The 19,966-nt window shown below is 34.9% G+C and overlaps 1 protein-coding gene across 5 annotated transcripts in view; it reads left to right on the top strand.

Moving 5' to 3' along the window:
• The window catches only part of KIF20B (kinesin family member 20B), a 61,569-nt gene that overhangs the window by 34,709 nt on the left and 6,894 nt on the right, over nucleotides 1-19,966 (top strand). For 2 of the 5 annotated variants that reach the window (XM_090277987.1, XM_090277985.1), the window contains exons 22-29: nucleotides 1,118-1,178; nucleotides 7,533-7,658; nucleotides 8,545-8,672; nucleotides 10,277-10,432; nucleotides 14,750-14,929; nucleotides 15,906-16,016; nucleotides 17,479-17,676; nucleotides 18,458-18,523. In XM_090277987.1, coding sequence (XP_090134113.1) covers nucleotides 1,118-1,178; nucleotides 7,533-7,658; nucleotides 8,545-8,672; nucleotides 10,277-10,432; nucleotides 14,750-14,929; nucleotides 15,906-16,016; nucleotides 17,479-17,676; nucleotides 18,458-18,523 — 1,026 coding nt within the window. The remainder of the gene's footprint in view (nucleotides 1-1,117; nucleotides 1,179-7,532; nucleotides 7,659-8,544; nucleotides 8,673-10,276; nucleotides 10,433-14,749; nucleotides 14,930-15,905; nucleotides 16,017-17,478; nucleotides 17,677-18,457; nucleotides 18,524-19,966) is intronic. The other 3 variants (XM_090277989.1, XM_090277986.1, XM_090277988.1) reach the window with 2 other exon arrangements.

Below are 19,966 nucleotides of genomic sequence, written 5' to 3'. Positions count from 1 at the left end.
TCCAAATAAAAGCCTGCAGTGTTGATAGTATTATACCATTGCTAATTTCTTTTATCCATATAAAAATGATTATTTCCACTTTCTAAATAATAGCTTCAAGACTCAACTGCTCATTTTTGGGTGTGTGTGTGTGCCTGTGTCTAATTTTAATTTCTTGATTTTAAAATAAATATACCATGGTAATAAAAGATGTTGAAATTAAGGACGCTAAGTGGAGATTATACAGGAAATCTCTGCTATCTTTGCACTTCTTTTATATATCTAAAATTATTTCAAAAGAAAAAGAAAAAGTTGAGGTTTTGTAAAAAAAAATTTTTACGAAGACACTTAAGCAAAAGCAAAATCCCTTTATAAATGGTTATATTTTACTTGATACCGATTAATTGGATAAGCCAACAGTAAAGAAGATTGTATTCTTTGCATGTTTGCTTTTAAATGAAGCAAACTAATGAATATTTAGGTGCTAACATGTGATTTAAATTTTTAACTGAATGTAATCCTAATAAAGCAATCTGTATTTTCATAATACAATTCAGAGATTTTCAGGTTCTGTAATGATCTATTTTAAGACTTAGGAAGTAAGAACATAGTGCTCAGATTAGAGATGATGAGTGAGGTTGGATCTACCTGACAGATTAAAATTGGAATTGGAGGGTTTTCAGTGCTCATAGTTTAATCTTGGCTCTTAAGGTTTTGGTTATTTTTCAAACCTTCCATCTACTTTCTATCTACATAGAGGGGATGGAGGGCCCTATTTTTCTGCCATTTTGAATTTACTGATAGGGCACTTTTTATGGCTTTTCTTGCTCCTGCTTTATTAAATACTTAGTAAACCTCCATTTCCCTGTTTTTGCTTTTTGTGGAGTGTAAGAGAACATAGTAATTTAAAATCTTAAGTAAACTGAGGTAGATTATAAAATTATTATTACTTTTTTTTCTTAACTGCATTCTCACTCTTCCCTTTTCCCCAAGGTGAAAGGAACTTGGAATCTTGAGACTAGTAGCTTTGTAGGAGAAAGATAGCAAACCTAATGTTGAACTCTGTTTTCAGGCCCCACTATTCAGTGTTGTTGTGTGTTTGTTACATTTGCATTTAACTCATTCTTTCATTTTGCAGGAGCAGTTAAGTCATCAGAAAGTGGAAGAAGCTATACAGCAGTATGAGAGAGTGTGCGAAGGTTAGGAACAAACTTCTACTTCCATTATTAAAATGACTGGCAAAATAGTTGTAGTAACAATTGGTTTAGCATTTTCCTTTTAAAATTCTAAAGTAAAGTTTGGGCAACATAAGCTGTAACATTATCAAAACAAAAGCATTGATTCTAATGAATAACTTACCAGTGAAAGTCTTATCCTTGGAAGTATAAAACATTAAGAAATAGAGCTACACTGATCTCTAGGTAATGGGTTGTATTTTGTGAAAAATAAAGACAAAGTTACATACATTGCAATGAATGGAATAGATTTTTAGACAAAATCATATAAAGAGTATACTTGGAGCAAAATAGCTTTAAAATTAAAAAATATTTTATAAAGTATAAAAAAACCATTTTAAACTTTAGGTTCAAATTGTATGTGCCGAATTGTACTTTTTAAACTCAAATTGTATTCTTTAATTTCAGACATTATAAAAATAGGTTTACAGATTTTATGGAAAAAGTATTGATGTGCTTCTTTGGAAGGTTCTAGAGAAGAACCTTTTCTTGTGTTTTCTAGCTTCTGGTTGTTAATGGCAGTCCTTTGTTTTCTTGGTTTGCTACAGTCTAACTCCAGTCTGCCTTTGTTTTAACACGGCTATCTTCCTTCTGGTGTGTCTGTGTTGGGGTCTTCTCCCGATGTTTGTCTGTCCAAGTTCCCCTCTTCGTATAAGGACATTCATCCTTAGATTTAGGGCCCATCCTAATCCATTATGACTTTATTATAAACTTGATTACATTTCCAAATAAGGTCATATTGATAGTGGGTGGACATGAAATTTTGGGGAACACTATTTAACCTAACATTTTGATGAATATAAAGTTGTAAGCCATTGTGTTACTGATTTGCATTTCCCTAATGACTAATGGTACCGAGAATCTAGTTTTCAGTTGGCCATTTGTCTTCTTCAGAGAAATGTCTTAAGTCCTTTGCCCAATTTAAAATTGGGTTGTCTTTTTATTATGGAGCTGTAAGAGTTTTTTATATATTCTGGATATTAGACCCTTATAAGATAAATGATTTGCAAATGTTTTCTCCCTTTGTTTGCATTGTTTTTCGATTACTTGATAGTGTCCTTTGATGTGTAAAAGTTTTTAATTTTGATGAAGTTTAGTTTGTTTTGATTGCTTGTGCTTTAGGTGTCATTTCTAAGAAACTTGCTTATTTCCAAGTCACCTAGGTCATCTTAGAGTTTTATAGTTTTAGCTCTTAAATTTTTAGATCTTTGATCCATTTTGAGCCCATCCATTCGAGTATAATTTTGTATATTGTTTGAGGAGGAGTCTAACTTAATTCTTTGGCATATGGAGATCCAGTTGTCTCAGCACCATTTGTTGAAAAGACTGTTCTTTCATCCATTGCATTGACTTTGCACCTTTGTGGACAATCAATTGACCATGAATATAAGGATTTATTTCTGGACTCTCAACTTTTCATTGATCTATGTGTCTATTCTTGAGCTGCTACCACACTTTATTGTTATTTGTTGCTTTATGTAGGTTTTGAAATGTGAAGTGTGAATCCTCCCACTTTTGATCTTCTTTTGCAAGAATGCTTTTGCTATTTTGTTTCTACATGAACTTTAGGGTTAGCTTGTCATTTTCTGCAAAAGATCCAGCTGGAATTTTGTTGGGGATTGTGTTAAATCTGAGGAGCTCTTTGGGAAATTGGCCAACCTAACAGTATAAATCATAAGTGTGGGATATCATTTCATTTAGTTAGATGTTCTAGAATTCTTCAGGGTTTTTTTGTTTTCAGTGTATAAGTTTTGCATATTTTTTGTTAATTTATTCCTAAGTATATTATTCTTTGTAATCCTTCTTAAAATGGAATTATATCCTTAATACCATTTTTGGATTGTTCTTTGCTGATGTATGGAAAGAAAATTGATTTTAGTTTTGATCTTGTATCCTGCAACCATGCTGAACTAGTTTATGAGCTCTAATAAGGCTTGCTTTCTTTTTTCTTCCTTTCGAAGGGGGATTCCTTAGGATTTTCTATATGCATGAGTTCTGTAAGTAGTGAAAGTTTTACTTGTCCCTTTCCACTGAATCTGTTTGCCTTTTATTTCTCATTCTTGCCTAATTGCCCTGGCAAAACCACCAAAACTATGTTGACTAGAAATGATGAGAGTAGACATCCTTGTCCTGTTTTTGCTGTTAGGGGGATGTTTTCATTCTTTCACCATCATGTATAATGTTAGGTATGGGGTTTTTGTTGATGCCTTTCATCAAGTTGAGAAAGTTAGCTCCCTTCTGTTCCTAGTTTGTTGAGTATTACCATGAAAGGATGCTGGATTTTAACAAATGTTTTCTTCTGTGTTGAGATGATCGTGTGGTTTTATTCTTTATTAATACAGTGCATTGCGTTGATTGATTTTCATATGTTGAACCAAACTTGCATTCCCGGGATGAATTTCTCTTGGTCATCATATATAATGTTTTTACATGTTGCTAGATTCAGTTGAGTTTTGCGTCTATACTCATGAGGAATATTGGTCTGTCATTTTCTTTTCCTACACTGAATGGTTTTGGAGTCTTATTAAATTCTGAACCTAAATGTCTTTTTCTGCCCAAACTACCTTATCTGTGTTTCTACTACTGATCTCCACTGTTCTCAGAATTTGGACCAGATATTAACACATGGCAGCCTTCTGACCAAATTCAGCTCACTCCCTGATATTGTAAATAAAGTTTTATTAGAACATAGCAATACATTTTCTTTTGTATTGTCTGTGGCTGCTTTCACATTACAGTTGCTGAGATAAGTAGTTGTGACAGACCTTAAAATAGTTACTATCTGACCTTTCACAGAAGTTGTTTGCCCACTGTTTTAGACTTTTTTTAGACTTTAAATAATATTGTTTCCCCTTACCCTCAGATTAAGTACCTAAATTCTGTTACTTTTTCCTAGTGTGAATCCTCATATTTTTCCTATCCCTTTGCCAGGCTTTATGTCAAACTCATTCTCTTATATAGCCATATAGCTAGATTAAAATTTTCTAAAACTCTTCTTTTATTGTGTTATTTTCCTATTAAAAATATTTGATCATTTCAAACTGCCTACACAATAAAATTTCACACTCTAGCTTGACATTCCAGCCTCCCTTTTGATAGCTTGATATTGTATAACTTTTCAGATTCTGTCCAAACTAATTTGTTTTGTTTCCTAATCTTGCCTTTTCCATTTTGCCTCTATTCCTGTGATAAATAAGGCAAACAAAAAACCATATTTTCTTTGGTAGTGTATGATCTTGAGAAAAAGATGCCAGAAGAAATTGCTAATTTCTATAGATTTGGGACATGAGCATTTCTACCTTATCTTCCCCTCCCGCTTTTAACCTCTTTATTTTTAAAGGCTACATATGATTCCATTTTATTAGTATTGCTATATCAACTTGTTTAACATGACTTTTAAAATGAAGAAAAAAATTTATTATCTTGAAAGTTTTAAGTAATATGACAACATTGATTAGGATAGAGGAGATAAAACTGATCATAATATGCACAAAAGAGAACACATTGCAAGGAGTAGAGTCCTTCTTTTGACCAAAGACATAGTGTTGATCATAAACGAAAAATAATTTCAAAATTCAATAGAAGGAATTTTATATGCTGATGTAAGGCACAGTTTCATTACTTGTAAGGTTGGGATAATGATTCCAACTTACCAATTTTCTCCAAATTTTAATTTAAAAAATATTGCAAAAGAGTCAAAAGGTCAATGTAAAGGACACCTGAGAATCCTTTATTAGATTCACCATTTTTTGATATTTTGCCGTATTTGCACCTGTTTTTCTCTTATATATGTATATATTAAACTGAGTGACTTGAAAGGTATTTGCAAGCATCAATGTTACTTTACACATAAATACTTCATCATGAAATTTTTAAGGTAAAGATGTTGTCTTATGTACGTGTAATGTATCTCAGAAAATTAACAGTCAATACATTTTATAATCTACTCTGGAATATGTTCCCTATGATGATTTTTTTTTTTTTGTTATTTCAGGTATTATTTTTGTTGTTATAGACAGTACCAGGAATATTTTTGTATGAAAGTCTTTGTGTACATATATCAATATATATATATATATGTTGGCCCAAATGATGTATATTTGAAATTTTGATGATACTGCTTTTCTGTTCCCCAAAATGCTTATGCTAGTTTATAGTCATGGTAATAGTATAATATATAGAATGCCTGTTTCCCCACATTTGTGCCCATATTAGGTGTTCTCACACTTCAGACTTACTGCCAATGTGGTAAGTGAAACATGGTATTACATGTTTTCAAGTTTTCCTACTTGTTTTATAGACATCTGGAATTTGAACTGTCACTATTTCTAATCTGGGATTTTACATGACATTTATGTGTCTTTTTTTTTTTTTTTTTTTTTCCATCACTGTGTCGTTGCCTCTCACTTGCGCCCCCAACTGGGGACCTGACGTGCAACCTAGTCATGTGCCCTGACTGGTAATCAAACCAGCAACACTTGGCTCGCAGGCAGACGCTCAATCCACTGAGCCACAGCAGCCAGGGCTATGTGTCATTTTTGTCCCTAGCTTTTATAATGTCCCTTCTTTCCTCTTACTACCTGTTCTCAAATGTTATGTTTAAGCCTTTCCTCTTGGAATCTTTTCTGGGACATTATAGCTCTCACTGATCCTCTCCCCTGAATGTTAAGCACTTGATGCTTATTCCAGCAATTTTCAACCTTTTTCATCTTGTGGCCCACCTAAACTAATTATTAAAATTCTGTGGCACACCAAAAAATATATTTTTTAACGATCTGACAAACAGGTATAATTTTGATTCAGTAACACTGGGCGGCTACTGTTGTGTTGGCTGTTGTCATTTTTTAATTTGACACATAAGGGAAAAGAGGTCTGTGCACCTGACTAAATAGTCAAGTATTGTGTATTTAAACATTTTTTGCAGCACACTGGTGTGCTTCTTTGTGGCACACCAGTTGAAAATCACTGGCTTATTCATGTGACAGTCATTTTTTTAGCTTTGATGAGATATCTGTCTAATTGTTGTCTTTATGTGCTTTATTTTCTCTCTTGTTTTTGTATTTTTCTGGATTTTTTTCCTAAAGTAAAATTATTGGAGGCAGTGACTGATGAAATAATTCTTTTTCCTTTACTGTTCTGTCTTTCAAATAATAGGTGGATAGCCACTGGTGAAGTTACCACTGGTGCCCTCAGACTTCCCAAGTTGATAATTAGATACCTAAACTCTCGTTCTAGCCCTCTAGTTTAGTGCAAAATGTAGTATGGAAGAGGAAAGGGACTCTTCGAATAAACTTATAATTAATTATATAATATGAATATTTTGCAAGCCATGATTTTTGAAAGACAGAGTTTAGATGATAATACCAAGACTCCTTTAATCTTAGGAGAAATTCTGTTTTATTAGCACTCCTGACGGCTTATATCATGGACAGATATACTCAAAATTACTCATATAATTTTTCTTATTGTTTTTGTTTGTGTTAAGCTTGCTTTATGTGCATTTTGCGGGAGCCATCTTTTGAGATTTTTGTCATTTAATGTTACTTTTAGTGACTTGAGGTTGATCTATATGCATTTATAGGTTTGTCACCTCTGACACCAGTAATATAATAGTTTTGATAAGAGGTATTTCAGATGAGCTTTGCTACTATGTGGCCATCACTAGAGGCAACAAGTAATATTCCTCTTCATGTCTTTGTAGCAGACAGGATTAAAATAGAATTATTTAGAAGACATTGTCATTTTTCAAGGACTGGTAACCGTTTTGGTAAAGCGAGTAGCATAGTCATTCCTAAAGAGCTGGTTTTAAAAGCACTAGAAGTAAATATTGGGCTTTAAAGTTTTTCTATAAAAAATAATAACTTGAGTTTTAAGACAATAAGTCATACTGGGATTGAGCCTTTTTTGTTTTTAAGAGGTAAAAGTTTTAATTTTGGTTTGAAAATATTAAGACTAAAAGTAAGTGTTTTGCCAAATAATGCTTCTTCTAAATTCCAAGGTTTGTGCTTGATAATATTAATAGTTTAATATTATAAAAATTTGTTAATTTTATTTGAAAAGATTTCTTCCCATCTGTTCATTTTTGCAGTCGTCCAAGCATCCATCTGTACATCAGATATTTATTTGGTGCTTCATCTATGCCAGTGTTCTAGGCATTGGGGGTATAGCAGAGAACAAGACAAAGTCTCTGTTTATGTGGAACTCATATTCTGTTATAGTTAATAGAAGTGTATTTTAGTTTTCAGAAGAATTCAAGAAAAATTAGATATATAGGTGGAGATGTTAGTCATTTCTAAAATGTTCACCCCACGTTTTTAGATCTAAGTGTTAAAGAGAAAATAATTGAAGACATGCGAATGACACTGGAAGAACAAGAACAGACTCAGGTAGAGCAAGAGCAAGTGCTGGAAGCTAAATTAGAGGAAGCTGAAAGGCTGACTGCAGGTAAAGCAAGATTGCTTAAATATCCCAAGACATATGTTTGCAGTTTTGAAATATTCCTAGATGTTTTTCCTTTTGAAAGTGTTATAGTATTTATAGTAATTCATAATGAAAAAAATATTTAGTGTGTTTTTGGAATGCCCTGTCACTTGCCATTTTCCAGTGTGATGAAAATTGTTTTATCTAAGTTAAATTGTGTAGCGTAAAGGAGGAATAAGGACATGTTCACAATAACTGAATGATAACTTGCAATGTTCCCCAGTTGATAAGAATAAACTTTCAACTAAATTTTAACCTCTCTCTAGCTCTTAATATCATCTTGTATAAATACTCTGATTTCGTCCTTCAGAATACCACCACAGTTTTGTTTTGTTTTTTTAATTTTGAAAATTACGTCAAGCTTTCTATATAATTAAGACTGACATGAATGTAGATGGTATACTTGGAACATTATTCAGTCATCCTTGTAGTTCTTCTCTAAGAATTTGGTAAGAACTCTTAAAAGTGCAGCTCTTAGTATAATTTTAGTTTTGTCTTTTAAAAAAGGTTTTTGTTTATTTTTAGAGAGAGGAGAAGGAAGGGAAAAAGAGAGGGACAGAAATATCAATGTGAGAGAGAAACATTGATTGGTTGCCTCTCATACACACCCCAACCAGGGACTGAACCTGCAACCGACACACATGTCCTGACCAGGGAATTCAGCCTGCTACCTTTATCTTTGCAGGATGATGCCCAACCAACTGAGCCACACTGGTCAGGGCTCTAGCTCTGTCTTGATCTTTCTTTTCCTATGCTCTTCTATATCTTGTCTGTATTCCATGCCATGTATATCTCTCAATGGTATAACTTTTACATGTGCTTTTAAAAATAATTTTATGTTTTCAAACAGAATTAGAAAAATTGAAGGAAAAGTTCAAAGATCTGGAAACAAAAAGTAATCAGACGTCAAGTAAAGAACTTGAGGATTACATAGATGTGCTTAATAAAAAGCTCAGTAAGCTTCAAGATGAGTTACAGGTATGATTTTATTTATGTATGTGTGTGTGTGTGTGTGCGCGCGTGAGAGTGTGTGTATATATATATATAAATTCATCTATACATTATATTTCTCATGAGAGAAGAATTCAGTAAATATTTGATAATTAATTTAGATATAGGTAAAATAAATTCCTAGGAAGTGTTACTATATTGATATAATTTTTTCAGTATATATTGAAATGATAGGGAGGAAATTCCCAAGATTATAAACTAATTGCCAATGTAAATATAGTGGTTGAGTCTTCAGTTTTATATTCTATATATTTAATACTTAAATTACCGTGTCTTACCTATTTTTCTAGTCCTTAAACTTTTTATTCATCAAATACTGCTCTGAAGAAAATGACAGGAAAATTATTTTGATTATTATAACTCCTTTCAGTATTAATTATTAAGTTGGAAAAGAACAGAGTTGTATATCTGGAAACTGGGATACATTTGAAACCATACTACATAGAAGATATTCTGCTTGGTGTTTATTTTTTTTTATGTTTAACTCTAACATACTATGTATAGAATACAGCATGTGGGGAAGTATATTTTTAATGGGATTTACCGAATACCTCTTAAAATCTTGTACATTAGGAGTTGCATTCATAACTAGATTTGAGATAAAAGAAAACATAATAATGATTTTGAAGAATTAGCTACATCTAAATTATTTTCTTACATTCAGGCTGTATGTAATTGGATACTGAACAAATACAAAAAATTACTTTCTTTTTTACTGATTAATTTTTTTGATTTAATCTTTATTTTTTTTCCATTGGCATTTAGTCCCCTTATTACCCCCCTCACCCCAGCAATCACTACACTGTTCTCTATCTCCACAAGTCTTTTTGTTACTTTCTTTTGTAACTGTTAATTATATAGTCAAGACTTTATCCTTTCCATTGTGAAAACTCCAAGTAAATACTCCATTATGAAAAAAATATTAACTATATTAAGAATGTTTATATTAAGGAGTATTGATGAACATGGCTCTCAAATGATATAATCGCATATTTTAGATTATAACATCTGTAATTGTGGAATGGACTGCCATAGTTCATGTAGTACAGTGCTTTTAAAAGTTTTTAAAACAGTGGGACATATATTTTAAAGTGTTTTTTTGTTTGTTTTTGTTCACTTGGATTTTAAATGTATAAGTTAGATGCTTTTGAACTCAAAGGATCTATGGAAGACCCAGGAATATTTTGCTTTTGGAACAGTACAATTAGAAATGACCATCCCAAACCAAATTTTTTGTTTGTTTTCTTGGCATTTAGGAAGACTTGGGTCTTTGTAACTCTTTCAAAAGTACAAATTGCTCATTTCTTCTTATGCCCACTGATTAAATCAAGTCCTTAAATAATGGACATCATAGCAAAGTAAAGTAGACAAGGGAAATACTGTTTAGCAAAGCAAACCAGCAACGTTCATTTTATAATCTGAAATAAACTCTGGTCTTATCGTTGTTGAAAGAAAGCCACTTTCAAGTTTTTAGAAAGGTAAAAAGTGATAGGTTTTATGAAAATGGCATAAAAATAGATTTTTTGACTACTTAAGCATGTGATACTTATTTGTACTGTTTATATACATAGGAATCTGAACAGAAATATAAATCTGATAGAAAGAAATGGTTAGATGAAAAAATGATGCTAATCACTCAAGCAAAAGAAGCTGAGAATCTCCGAAACAAAGAGATGAAAAAATACGCTGAAGACAGAGAGCGTGGTTTAAAACAACAAAACGAAGTGGTTGGTAGCAATTATACTTTCTCTTTGATATATTTCACCTGCTTTCTTTGGTTTGTTAAATTTATCTCTGGGATTCTTATTATTCTACATAATTGAAAGTTTTTCTTTTTTTTTTTTAAAGGCAGCTTTTCTATTTGTATTGTGAATGAAAAAGGGCTATATAATAAACCTGACAAGGTGGGCACTGGGTGCACATGGCAGGCCTGACAAGTTCAGTGACTATACATAGGTTGCTCTGATCACCAATTTCTATCAGGGCATGGTGGGTAGCCACGTCCCAAGCCCATAGCTTCCTTAGCAAAGGTCAGTCTTTGAGTTCTGTCCATTGTTCTTATGCATCTAGGATATCATACCTTTGAAATATCAGAGTAATTTTTAAAAATTTTATTTACTTATTGACTTTCAGAGAGAGAAGAGAGAGAAACATTGATTTGTTGTTGCACTCAGTTATCCGTTTATTGGTTGATTCTTGTGTGTGCCCTGACCAGAGATTGATCCCCAAACCTTGGAGTATTGGGATGACACTCTAACCAACTGAGCTACCTGGCCAGCGCCAGAGTAATTATCTTTTCTAGATCCCTTGAAGGCACAACTGCAGGCACTAGAGCATAAGCCCACCAGAGCAGGAGACTATAGAACCCCTCATTACTACCTTGTTCCCTGCATACTATCTCTATGTGCTGTGAATGTTAATTATTAATACTGCTGTAGCCACCATTGTAAAAGAAGTGTGTTTCTCTATTTTGCTTTTTATTTTTATTTTTTAGTATTTATTTTATTTTTTAATTGAATTTACTGGGGTGACATTGGTTAATAAGTTTATATAGGTTTCAGGTATACAATTCTATAACGCATCATTTGTGTATTGTATTGCGTGTACACCACCCTAAGACAGGTCTTTCTCCATCTCCATTTATCTCCCATATACAGTCTTCTACCTCCCCATACCCGCCTTCTTCTTATTTAATCCTAGAGATTTCCTTGCTTTGCTTTCTTCTGCCTCCTTAATGTACAACAGTGGATTTCATTTACCTTCTTTTGTTTTTCTCCTTTGATTCTAATGCATAAAAGAAGGCACAAAACTGCCATTCTTCTGAGTATTTTCTCAGTCCGTTGAGATCTTGCTTCTGGGCAGCCCTCAAAAATTTGGCTCAAAGAAGCTCTTATACAACTTTTTATTAGGTATTGGACGTTCTTTCATTGCCAGTAAGATGACTCTTCTATCCCAGTTTATCTTGAAGCTCACTTATGTTCTTATTTTAATTTTTTTCATTTAGCAAATTGTGGAAATAATTATATTTTTGCCTAGATACAGAACTTAAATTTCTTCCTTTTGACTGCCACAGGGTTATCACTACTATATTATGAAGCTTTTTTGCATTTTGAACTGTACGTTCTAACATGGTGTGTATATTTTATCTCATATGCCAATTTTATCATGACTTAAAAAAGTCAACTAAATAGTTTCTAGTAGAAATAACCTTCAGTTTTGCCTAGCTTTAGGTCCTATTCTATCTTTGCTTGTTTTGTTTCCTCCTGTTTTTATTTTATTTTATTTTATTTTTTATTTTTAGAGAGAGAGGAAGGGAGGGAGAAAAGGGGAGAGAAACATCACTGTGTGGTTGCCTCTTGCACACCCCCAGCTGAGGACCTGGCCTGCAATCCAAGGCATGTGCTTTGACTGGGGATCAAACCAGCAACCCTTTGGTCTGTAGGCTGGTGCTCAAGCCACTGAGCAACACCAGCTAGAGCTGTTTTCTCGTGTTTTAACTGACACCTTAGTCTGATTAAAACGCAATGTTGCCAATCAGAAAAAAGTGTAAAAGGCACCATTGATCTTAGGGAAGCTATTGAGCAACACAGTAACAATATCTTTTAAATGAAAAACTGCTTTTCTGTTTATCATAATAGGGACTTGGCAGTATCACCTTATCATCTGATTTTTTTTTATGACATAATTTTACTGATAACAGTGAAAGACAGGAATGTTAATTTCCAGGAAGTTAAGAATGATTTCCCACTGACAAAAGACTGCCTGCATTCCTGTATATTTGTTGGAATTTAGGATTCATTTCCAGGTGGCTATTTCCAAGATTATCTTAAGAGATCATAGCCAGGCACCACTGAACCCCAGAAGCCTCTGCTTCTTGTTTACAGATGAACTTTTCAGTTTGCTATCCAGAACCAGTCCACAGGAATGGACACACCTCCTCCTTGCTAACTCTGTGCTTACCCCAGAACTGGCTGTGCTTTAGCTTCTCCCACCCCCTTTGTCTATTGCTAATATAAATCCATTCAGAAGCCCCCCTCCTGCCCCGCCCGCCCCGAACACACACATACTTGATGTATAAAGAGCTCAACAGCTCCAGGACTGCGGACATGTCTTCTTACCTAGCCCTGTGGCTGGTGGTTCTCACTTCATGCCCCAGGATCAGTTTCCCATTTGCCCGCACACATCAAAGCCCAATAGGACAGAAGCTTGTAGCAAAGAAAGTATTTATCTTTAGGAAGTGACCCTCCTGTGGATTTACAGGTGCTCACAAACCTGGCTTGCCAGTCGCTTCTAGGGTATGGGTTATATAGAGGGAAAATGATTAATCATGGAGACTATGGGAGTTAGAGTCCTGGTCTCTACTGATTGGTTGGTGCTAGCGTAGGGGGTAGTTGGTCAGTGCACCTGTTACAGACCCTCAGCCTATGCTGTTCTGGAACAGCTGTGGGGTCTGATTGCCCGCCAACAAGAAGCGTGACTCTCAATACAAAAGTTCGGTGGAAAAGGAAAGGAAAGTTTTACAGATTCAGAATGACGGCAGGTTTCTACCATTATGTCCCACTCCCTTAAAAACACCCAAAACCACTTAGTACTGTCTCCCCTCTGTCAAACCAGGCCAGTTTCAGAATACGCCAGTCAGAGGCACCGTCTCTCAGAAAAGCAAAAGTCCACGGCTCAGCATTTCTGGTCACAATTCAGCATTTCGGGCATCTCCCATTCATCCATGCTTGGTTAGGCAGGTCCCCGCAATTTCAGCCTTGTCAGCCATGCCACCGTCTTCTCCAGGCAGGTTTCCCAGTGGGTCTCTTCTTTCTTACGCCAGACCTTGTGGAGAAACTCTCTCCAAACCCCGTCACTTACCCCTTATACACCAGATCTCTTAGCTGACTCCCATCTACACGATTTCAGGCTGTGTGGCTTCTCTCCTTTTATGGCTGCCTGCCCTTATTTTAAATGCTGACCCACAGCACCATATGTCATTGTTAGGAAAAAATATCTTACTCCTATCATCTGCCCTGTGCCATGGGCTGCAGCACAGCTATTATCTAGTTACCAACTTGCCATAGATATGCACAGTACCTTAAAGACTATAGTATCTCCTTTCCCCATCCCCAAAACCATGAGCTTTGGGGACTTTGAGGAGGGCCCCGCTCTGTTACACACCTGGTACTGATGTCAGCCAGGGCCATGCTTAGTCTGGTTTTCCGGCTTTTCTGGGCCTGGAGCTGAAACTCGACTGAAGCCTAGATGTTATCTTTAGTTTGATTGAAACCCTGTCTTTGTGGTCATTAGACCCGAGGCTTTGTTTCTAAGATTATTTGATGCAGATTAGAACTGCATTGTCTTGAGGGCTTAATGATTCAGGTGGTAGACATGCAAGGGAAGAGACAGGTGAATCAGGCTGCGGTATGAGGCTAGTTTTAATCAAAAGGAACGGAAGGAGAAAATGTCATGTTAACTGAAGTTTCTATACTGTTAACAGTAGCAATGAACTTACAGCTGTGGAAGTTAAACATTTTTGCTTAACAACTCTTGTAGATCTATTTGGAGAGAACTGAAATCTTAACAATAAAGAGCTTTTGGTTTAATGAGCCTTTGATTTTGAACAGATTAGCTCTCTATTTAAGTGTTCCGTAATTTCTTTCAGCAGCGTTTTACAGTTTTTCATGTTTAGGTCTTACACATATTTGTTTTATTTTCATTTCCCTGTTGTTTGTTGCTATTAGTTTTGTCATTTGTTTTAGTGTAATTTTACCCTTATTTCTCAATACTGATATTATTTTAAGAGCTATAATTGTTTATTGAAAAAGTGACCAATGTGTTGATTTTTGGAATGAGATAGGCTAGGCATAAATTACAGCATGTGGACATTAAATATATTTAAAGGCATTATGTATTTTGTTTTACAGTAAATATTTTATCTAGACTATATTCGTTTTGCCTCTTGTTCACAATTATATTTGTGTTACTTAAGATAAAATTTCAAAAACATTTTAGATAATGTTTCAAGATATACTTTAATATTTTCTCTCTTTCCTGGTTAGGAAATACTCACAGCACAGCTGGCAGAGAAAGATACGAACCTTCAAAATTGGCGAGAAGAACGGGATCAACTGGTGGCAGCTTTAGAAAAGCAGCTGAAAGCACTGATCTCCAGTAACATACAGAAAGATGATGAAATTGAACAATTAAAAAAAAGGATCACACCAGAGGCTTCTAAAATAGTGAGTAGAATCTTGCTCTTTCTGTGCCTTTTTTTAAAAAAAAAAAACAAATTTTTCAAAATTGCTTGGTTAACTTCTTAAAGGTTAAAGAAGTAAGTTTCAGTAGATCAGAGGGGAATCAAAGTTTGAAAAATTATTTGGGTATTTTTCATGAATTTTGAGTTTTTAGAGTTTTTCATTATGATTGGTTCAGAGATAATATTGTCTTCCTAGTAGAGCTGTGAAAATTGAGAGTATTTTTGAAAAGCAAGTAGCATAATTTTTACCTCAATGGAAGTCAGTCCATGCTGTATCACCCCGTTGTAATTCAGTAGAATCTTCTTTATTTGGCATTTATGGGTAGGTGATATAGAGAAGTATTTGAGTTTCGATTTTGATGGCAGTGATGAGAAGGTCAACACTGGAATATATCAAGTTAAAAAATGTAATCTAGTACTTCTTTATAGAGCCTTAAGTCGGGCTTAGGAATAGGACCTCATCTATGACTGAGAAGGTGGGATGAATGGTGTGCAGCCAGAAAAGGTTTTGTTATCAACATGGTCTTTTCTACTGTAATGCTACAGGTACATTTCCAAGACTAGTTTTTAAAAATTGTGTTATCAAAGTTCAAATCCTCACTGAGTACAGACCTTGGCTGTGTCATTTTCTATTTCCTCATCTGGAAAGTAGGAATAATGATTCTTGACAAATTTTAAGTCATTCACAATGAAAATTAAATGACTATATGTAAAACACCTTGGAAGTTGAAAGTAATCTTTGATGTTCTCTTTATATCAGACTGAAAAGAGGCTGGAAAATTGCCAGGCCTTCCTGAGTCTCTCAGAATGAAAGAGAGGAGGGAGTTCCGTGGTCATTGAAGAAGTTTTTGATTACTTCCCTTATTTAATCCACCCAGATCTTGATTTTATATTCTTTAGGTGAAGTATTTTAACTTATTTTTGGTTACAATGGCTTGTTGCTTTAATATTTACTTTAGGAAAAAGAAACTATGGATATCAAGCCCAAACCTATGAGTTCAATAGATCTTGGTGGAGTTAAAACTGAACCTTGGTCAACAAGTTTTGAAATTTCCAGCAATGAAATAGAGGTGGGTATTTGGGAACACAGTCCACTTTTTTACCCTCTTTACACATGCAAGTATGATGCAATTAGTTGTTGTAGGTACCTTGCTCTACAATTGGTTATATATACTCCTCTGTGGGAAAGAAAGCTAAAAGCTTTTGAGGAGAGGTGAAGTTCTTTAGGGAGATCAGGGTTCCAAATACTAATCTCCTCTCAAAATGATACTGATCTCTCTCTCTTTTTTTAAAATAACTCTGTAAAGATTTTATTTTATTTTTTTAGAGAGAGGGGGAGGGAGGGTCGATGTGTTGAGAGAAACATCCATCGGTTGCCTCTCGCATGCCCCCAACTGGGGACCTGGCCCACAACCCAGGCATGTGCCCTGACTGGGAATTGAACCGGTGAACCTTCAGTTCACAGGCCAGCACTCAATCCACTGAACCATGCCAGCCAGGAAATAATGTGAGCCATTCCTTTTCTCATGGCCTTTCCTTGATAGATTTTGGTAGAGTTTCAGATAACTAGTATTGACCTTAGAGACTACTACAAATCATATAGCTTGTAGGAAAGATTGAAGTTGATCCATAAACAAGATTAATTTTTGATTGCATAGGCAATCGTGTGTGGACATTTCTTTCTCTATAAATTTATACATGCTGTCCTGAAACCTTCTGATTCCAATTTTCTGTTAAAATCTCCAGGAGTTATTGTATAATTGACAGTTTGGAGAATGGTATTGTTAGGCTATTTTGCATTATTTTTCTTGTCTTAATGAAATCAGTATGCTCAACTGGGCTGAAATTCCAGAATGATTCATTCACATAGCTGATTTGGGGAGGTCAGCTGGACCTATATCTGGCCTCTACCTGTGACTTGGGCTTCTCACAGCACAGTGGATAGATTCTGAGGGGGGGCATTTTGAGGAAGGGAATGTCTTGTAAGTTGGTGTTCATAGAGTACAGAGTAGAAGTTAAAAGGCTTCTTATGATTGAGCCTCAGAAGAACCAGTATGTTACTTCTACCACATCCTATTGGTTAAGGAAGTCATTAAGGCCAGCCCAGATTCAAGAAAGAAGAATGTGACTCCATCTCTCAGTGGGAAGAGTAGCAAAGAATTTGCAGCAAATCTATAAACTGGGTGTTTATTAAAAATTCTGGACTCTTTTCTTGGAGAATTCTGATTTAGTAGGTTTGTGGTAGGGACCAAGAATCTTTTAAACACATTCTCTAGATAATTTTCATGATCATACCAGTTTGAGAAATACTTAATCTCTAAGATGCCCTCAATTTTAACATACCATCTATAAGCTCGGAGAAGGTAGATGATAATTCGATCTCTGTCTTTGCTGTGGGGAATTTGACCTCAGCACATTTTTTAATTTTGTCTAATTCATTGTCTTTAATAGGTATTTGAGAGTTAATTCTTTGTGATTTATAAATTCATATTCTGCATAGAAGGTTTGTTTTCCTTTTTAATTCTGTTATAGGATGAATGTGTAGTCCTTGACTCTTGTGACGTGTCAACAGAAAATAATCAAAGTACTCGATTTCCAAAACCTGAGTTAGAGATTCAATTTACACCTTTACGACCAAACAAAATGGCAGTGAAACACCCTGGTTGTACCCTACCAGTAACGGTTAAGATTTCCAAGACTCAGAAGAGAAAGAGTAATGAAATGGAGGAGGTAAATACTTAACTGATGAGTGAATTTAATAAGCCAGCATTATTAGTAAGCTCAGTTATATAGTTAAACTCTGTTACACTGTCCTCATATTCATAAGCACTGCTGTTAAGAGACCAAAATCATAACTTAATGGCATATGTTATACTCCTTAAGAATATTACTATCGTTTAATAGTCTTCAGACAAAAAGCTTAAAATGTATAGCTTATCCCCTATTTCAGTGAAGTTGTTATAGGTCAAATTATGGTGGGTTTTACTGGAAGACTGTTTTAATATATCAGTCCTGTTCAAACTTAGTCACTTTCCCTCCTGTGGAAGAGAAAAATGGTTGATGAAAAATTAGAGAAACTAAAATGGCTATTTTTCTTGAGTACAATCTTTGTTATTTAACTAAAATCTTAGGTCTCTTTTGTCATAGCTCTATGTATGCTCTCTTTTAGCAGTGAAATTCTCTTTCTGACAGCCAGTATATTAAAATTTGGACTTCTATTTAGTGGTAGGCTAAAAAGTGTTCTCTCTTCTTACTGCAGCTTTTTGATTAGAGGGTTATCAGACCCTCTGCTGTGTCATATAAACTTTCTGACCCTCAGTTTCTTCCTTTTGGAAATAAGAATAGATATGCTTAAAATACTTAGTTTTTGCTCCACATGTCATAAGTAGGTAATAAGTGGTAATGTTTATTTTAAAAGGAAATTGTTTTAAGTTTAAAACTAATTATAAACTCTCTAGCACAATAACTTTATCTTCAACATTTATTTATTTATTTTTTTACTTCTTTAAAGAGTACTATGTTTTCAAGCCTGTGGAAGAGAAATGGTATTAACCATACTCCTGAGGCTCTCTGTCAGGTAATAAACTTGCTAAATAAATATTATTCAGTATATTTCCTGCTATACCTAGAACACCTTTAGAGGTGGTTTTTGTGGAGCCATAGTTAACTTTTATTCTATATTTAATTTATATTTAATACATTTTAGATACTAAGTATTTTAATTTTTTCATTTATGTTGACTTACCCTTGATTTATTTTTATAGAAAAAAAGAAAATTTGTTATTTACGCAGTGTTAAAATAAAACTATTCATTTTAGTGTTGGTTTATACACTCCTGTACTCTCCACGTGTATTTCAGAATAGATATACAGGTGGTTGTAGGCAAATCATGTGAAACTTAAAAGTTACAATTGATTTTGCTAGCTCTTCACTGCTGTAATAAACTGAGGTCCTTATGAAAGTCACCTATACAGTGCTAATGTTCTGTTTCAGTGAAGACTTCAGAAAGCTCTATCGAACACTACAAGTGTGATGGAGTTACAGTCCATGATGCGATCTTTCTTCTCCTTTACGGAAATTTGCTTCTTGTGACCCTTAATGACTCCTACTTGATGACTTGAATTCTGAGGTTCAGTCATGATCTTTTCTCTGTTTCTCTTCTTGCCTTTTTTTTCTTTTCTTTTCTTTTCTGCTTATGATCTTTGGTATAACTAGAATTTGTACCAGTTCAGTTCAGGTAATAACACTGTTACAGGAGAAACTCCCAGAAACTCAGTTCTTCTCACTGACGCAGTAAAGAATTACAAATCAGCAAGCCTACAAGCATGCAGGCAAAGTTTATTAGTGCTAAGTTCTAATAGGAAAGCAAAAGCAAGGGTGGCAAGAGAGGGTGGCCAGGCCTCATGTGGCAAAAAGAGCCAAGAGGGCCAAGAGCTAGTCCTTTGTTCTGAGGACTTATATAGTTGGTGGGATGGGGCGAGGGAATTGCACTTTGTTGCGTAAAGGTGGAACCAGCTTTCCCCTGGGGAGATGTGAGCTGTGCCTACCCAAACGCAGGGGGATCTGTTAGCCAGAATCTTTATCTTGCTCTAGACTCTTATTTGTTTATTCGCATATGTGCCGGGAGGCAGACAGTTAACCAAAGTTGTTTTATAGGTTTTTTCCTTTGGGCAATGTAGTTCCCCTCTCCTTCCCCGTTCCAGGCCTTGGGATGAATACACAGTGTCAAGGTTTTCCTTCTCCCAGCTAGTGGAGATTATACACAAACTTTCAAGGGCTCCCCCGCACTATCATAGTTCACGTGGGTTGTTCGGAATGCCTGGCAGCCTTATCGGACCAGGCTCAGGACTGCTGGGTCAACGGGTGAGACATGTGTTCCTTTGCTTCTAGTGTCCTCTGTTAAATTCTTTGTTAGATTGCAGTGGTGAGAGCCCTGCCTTTATTTCCCCTCTAGCCGCTCATTCTAACTGTAACAATACTACAGAAAGTTCTTCCTAAGATGTCATGTCTATTTAGTAGG

The sequence above is a fragment of the Furipterus horrens genome, unplaced genomic scaffold, assembly GCF_987537825.1.
Source record: "Furipterus horrens unplaced genomic scaffold, mFurHor1.1.pri manual_scaffold_5, whole genome shotgun sequence".
In the NCBI taxonomy this organism is placed as follows: Eukaryota; Metazoa; Chordata; class Mammalia; order Chiroptera; family Furipteridae; genus Furipterus; species Furipterus horrens.
This window is presented reverse-complemented; position numbering and strand designations above follow the sequence as displayed.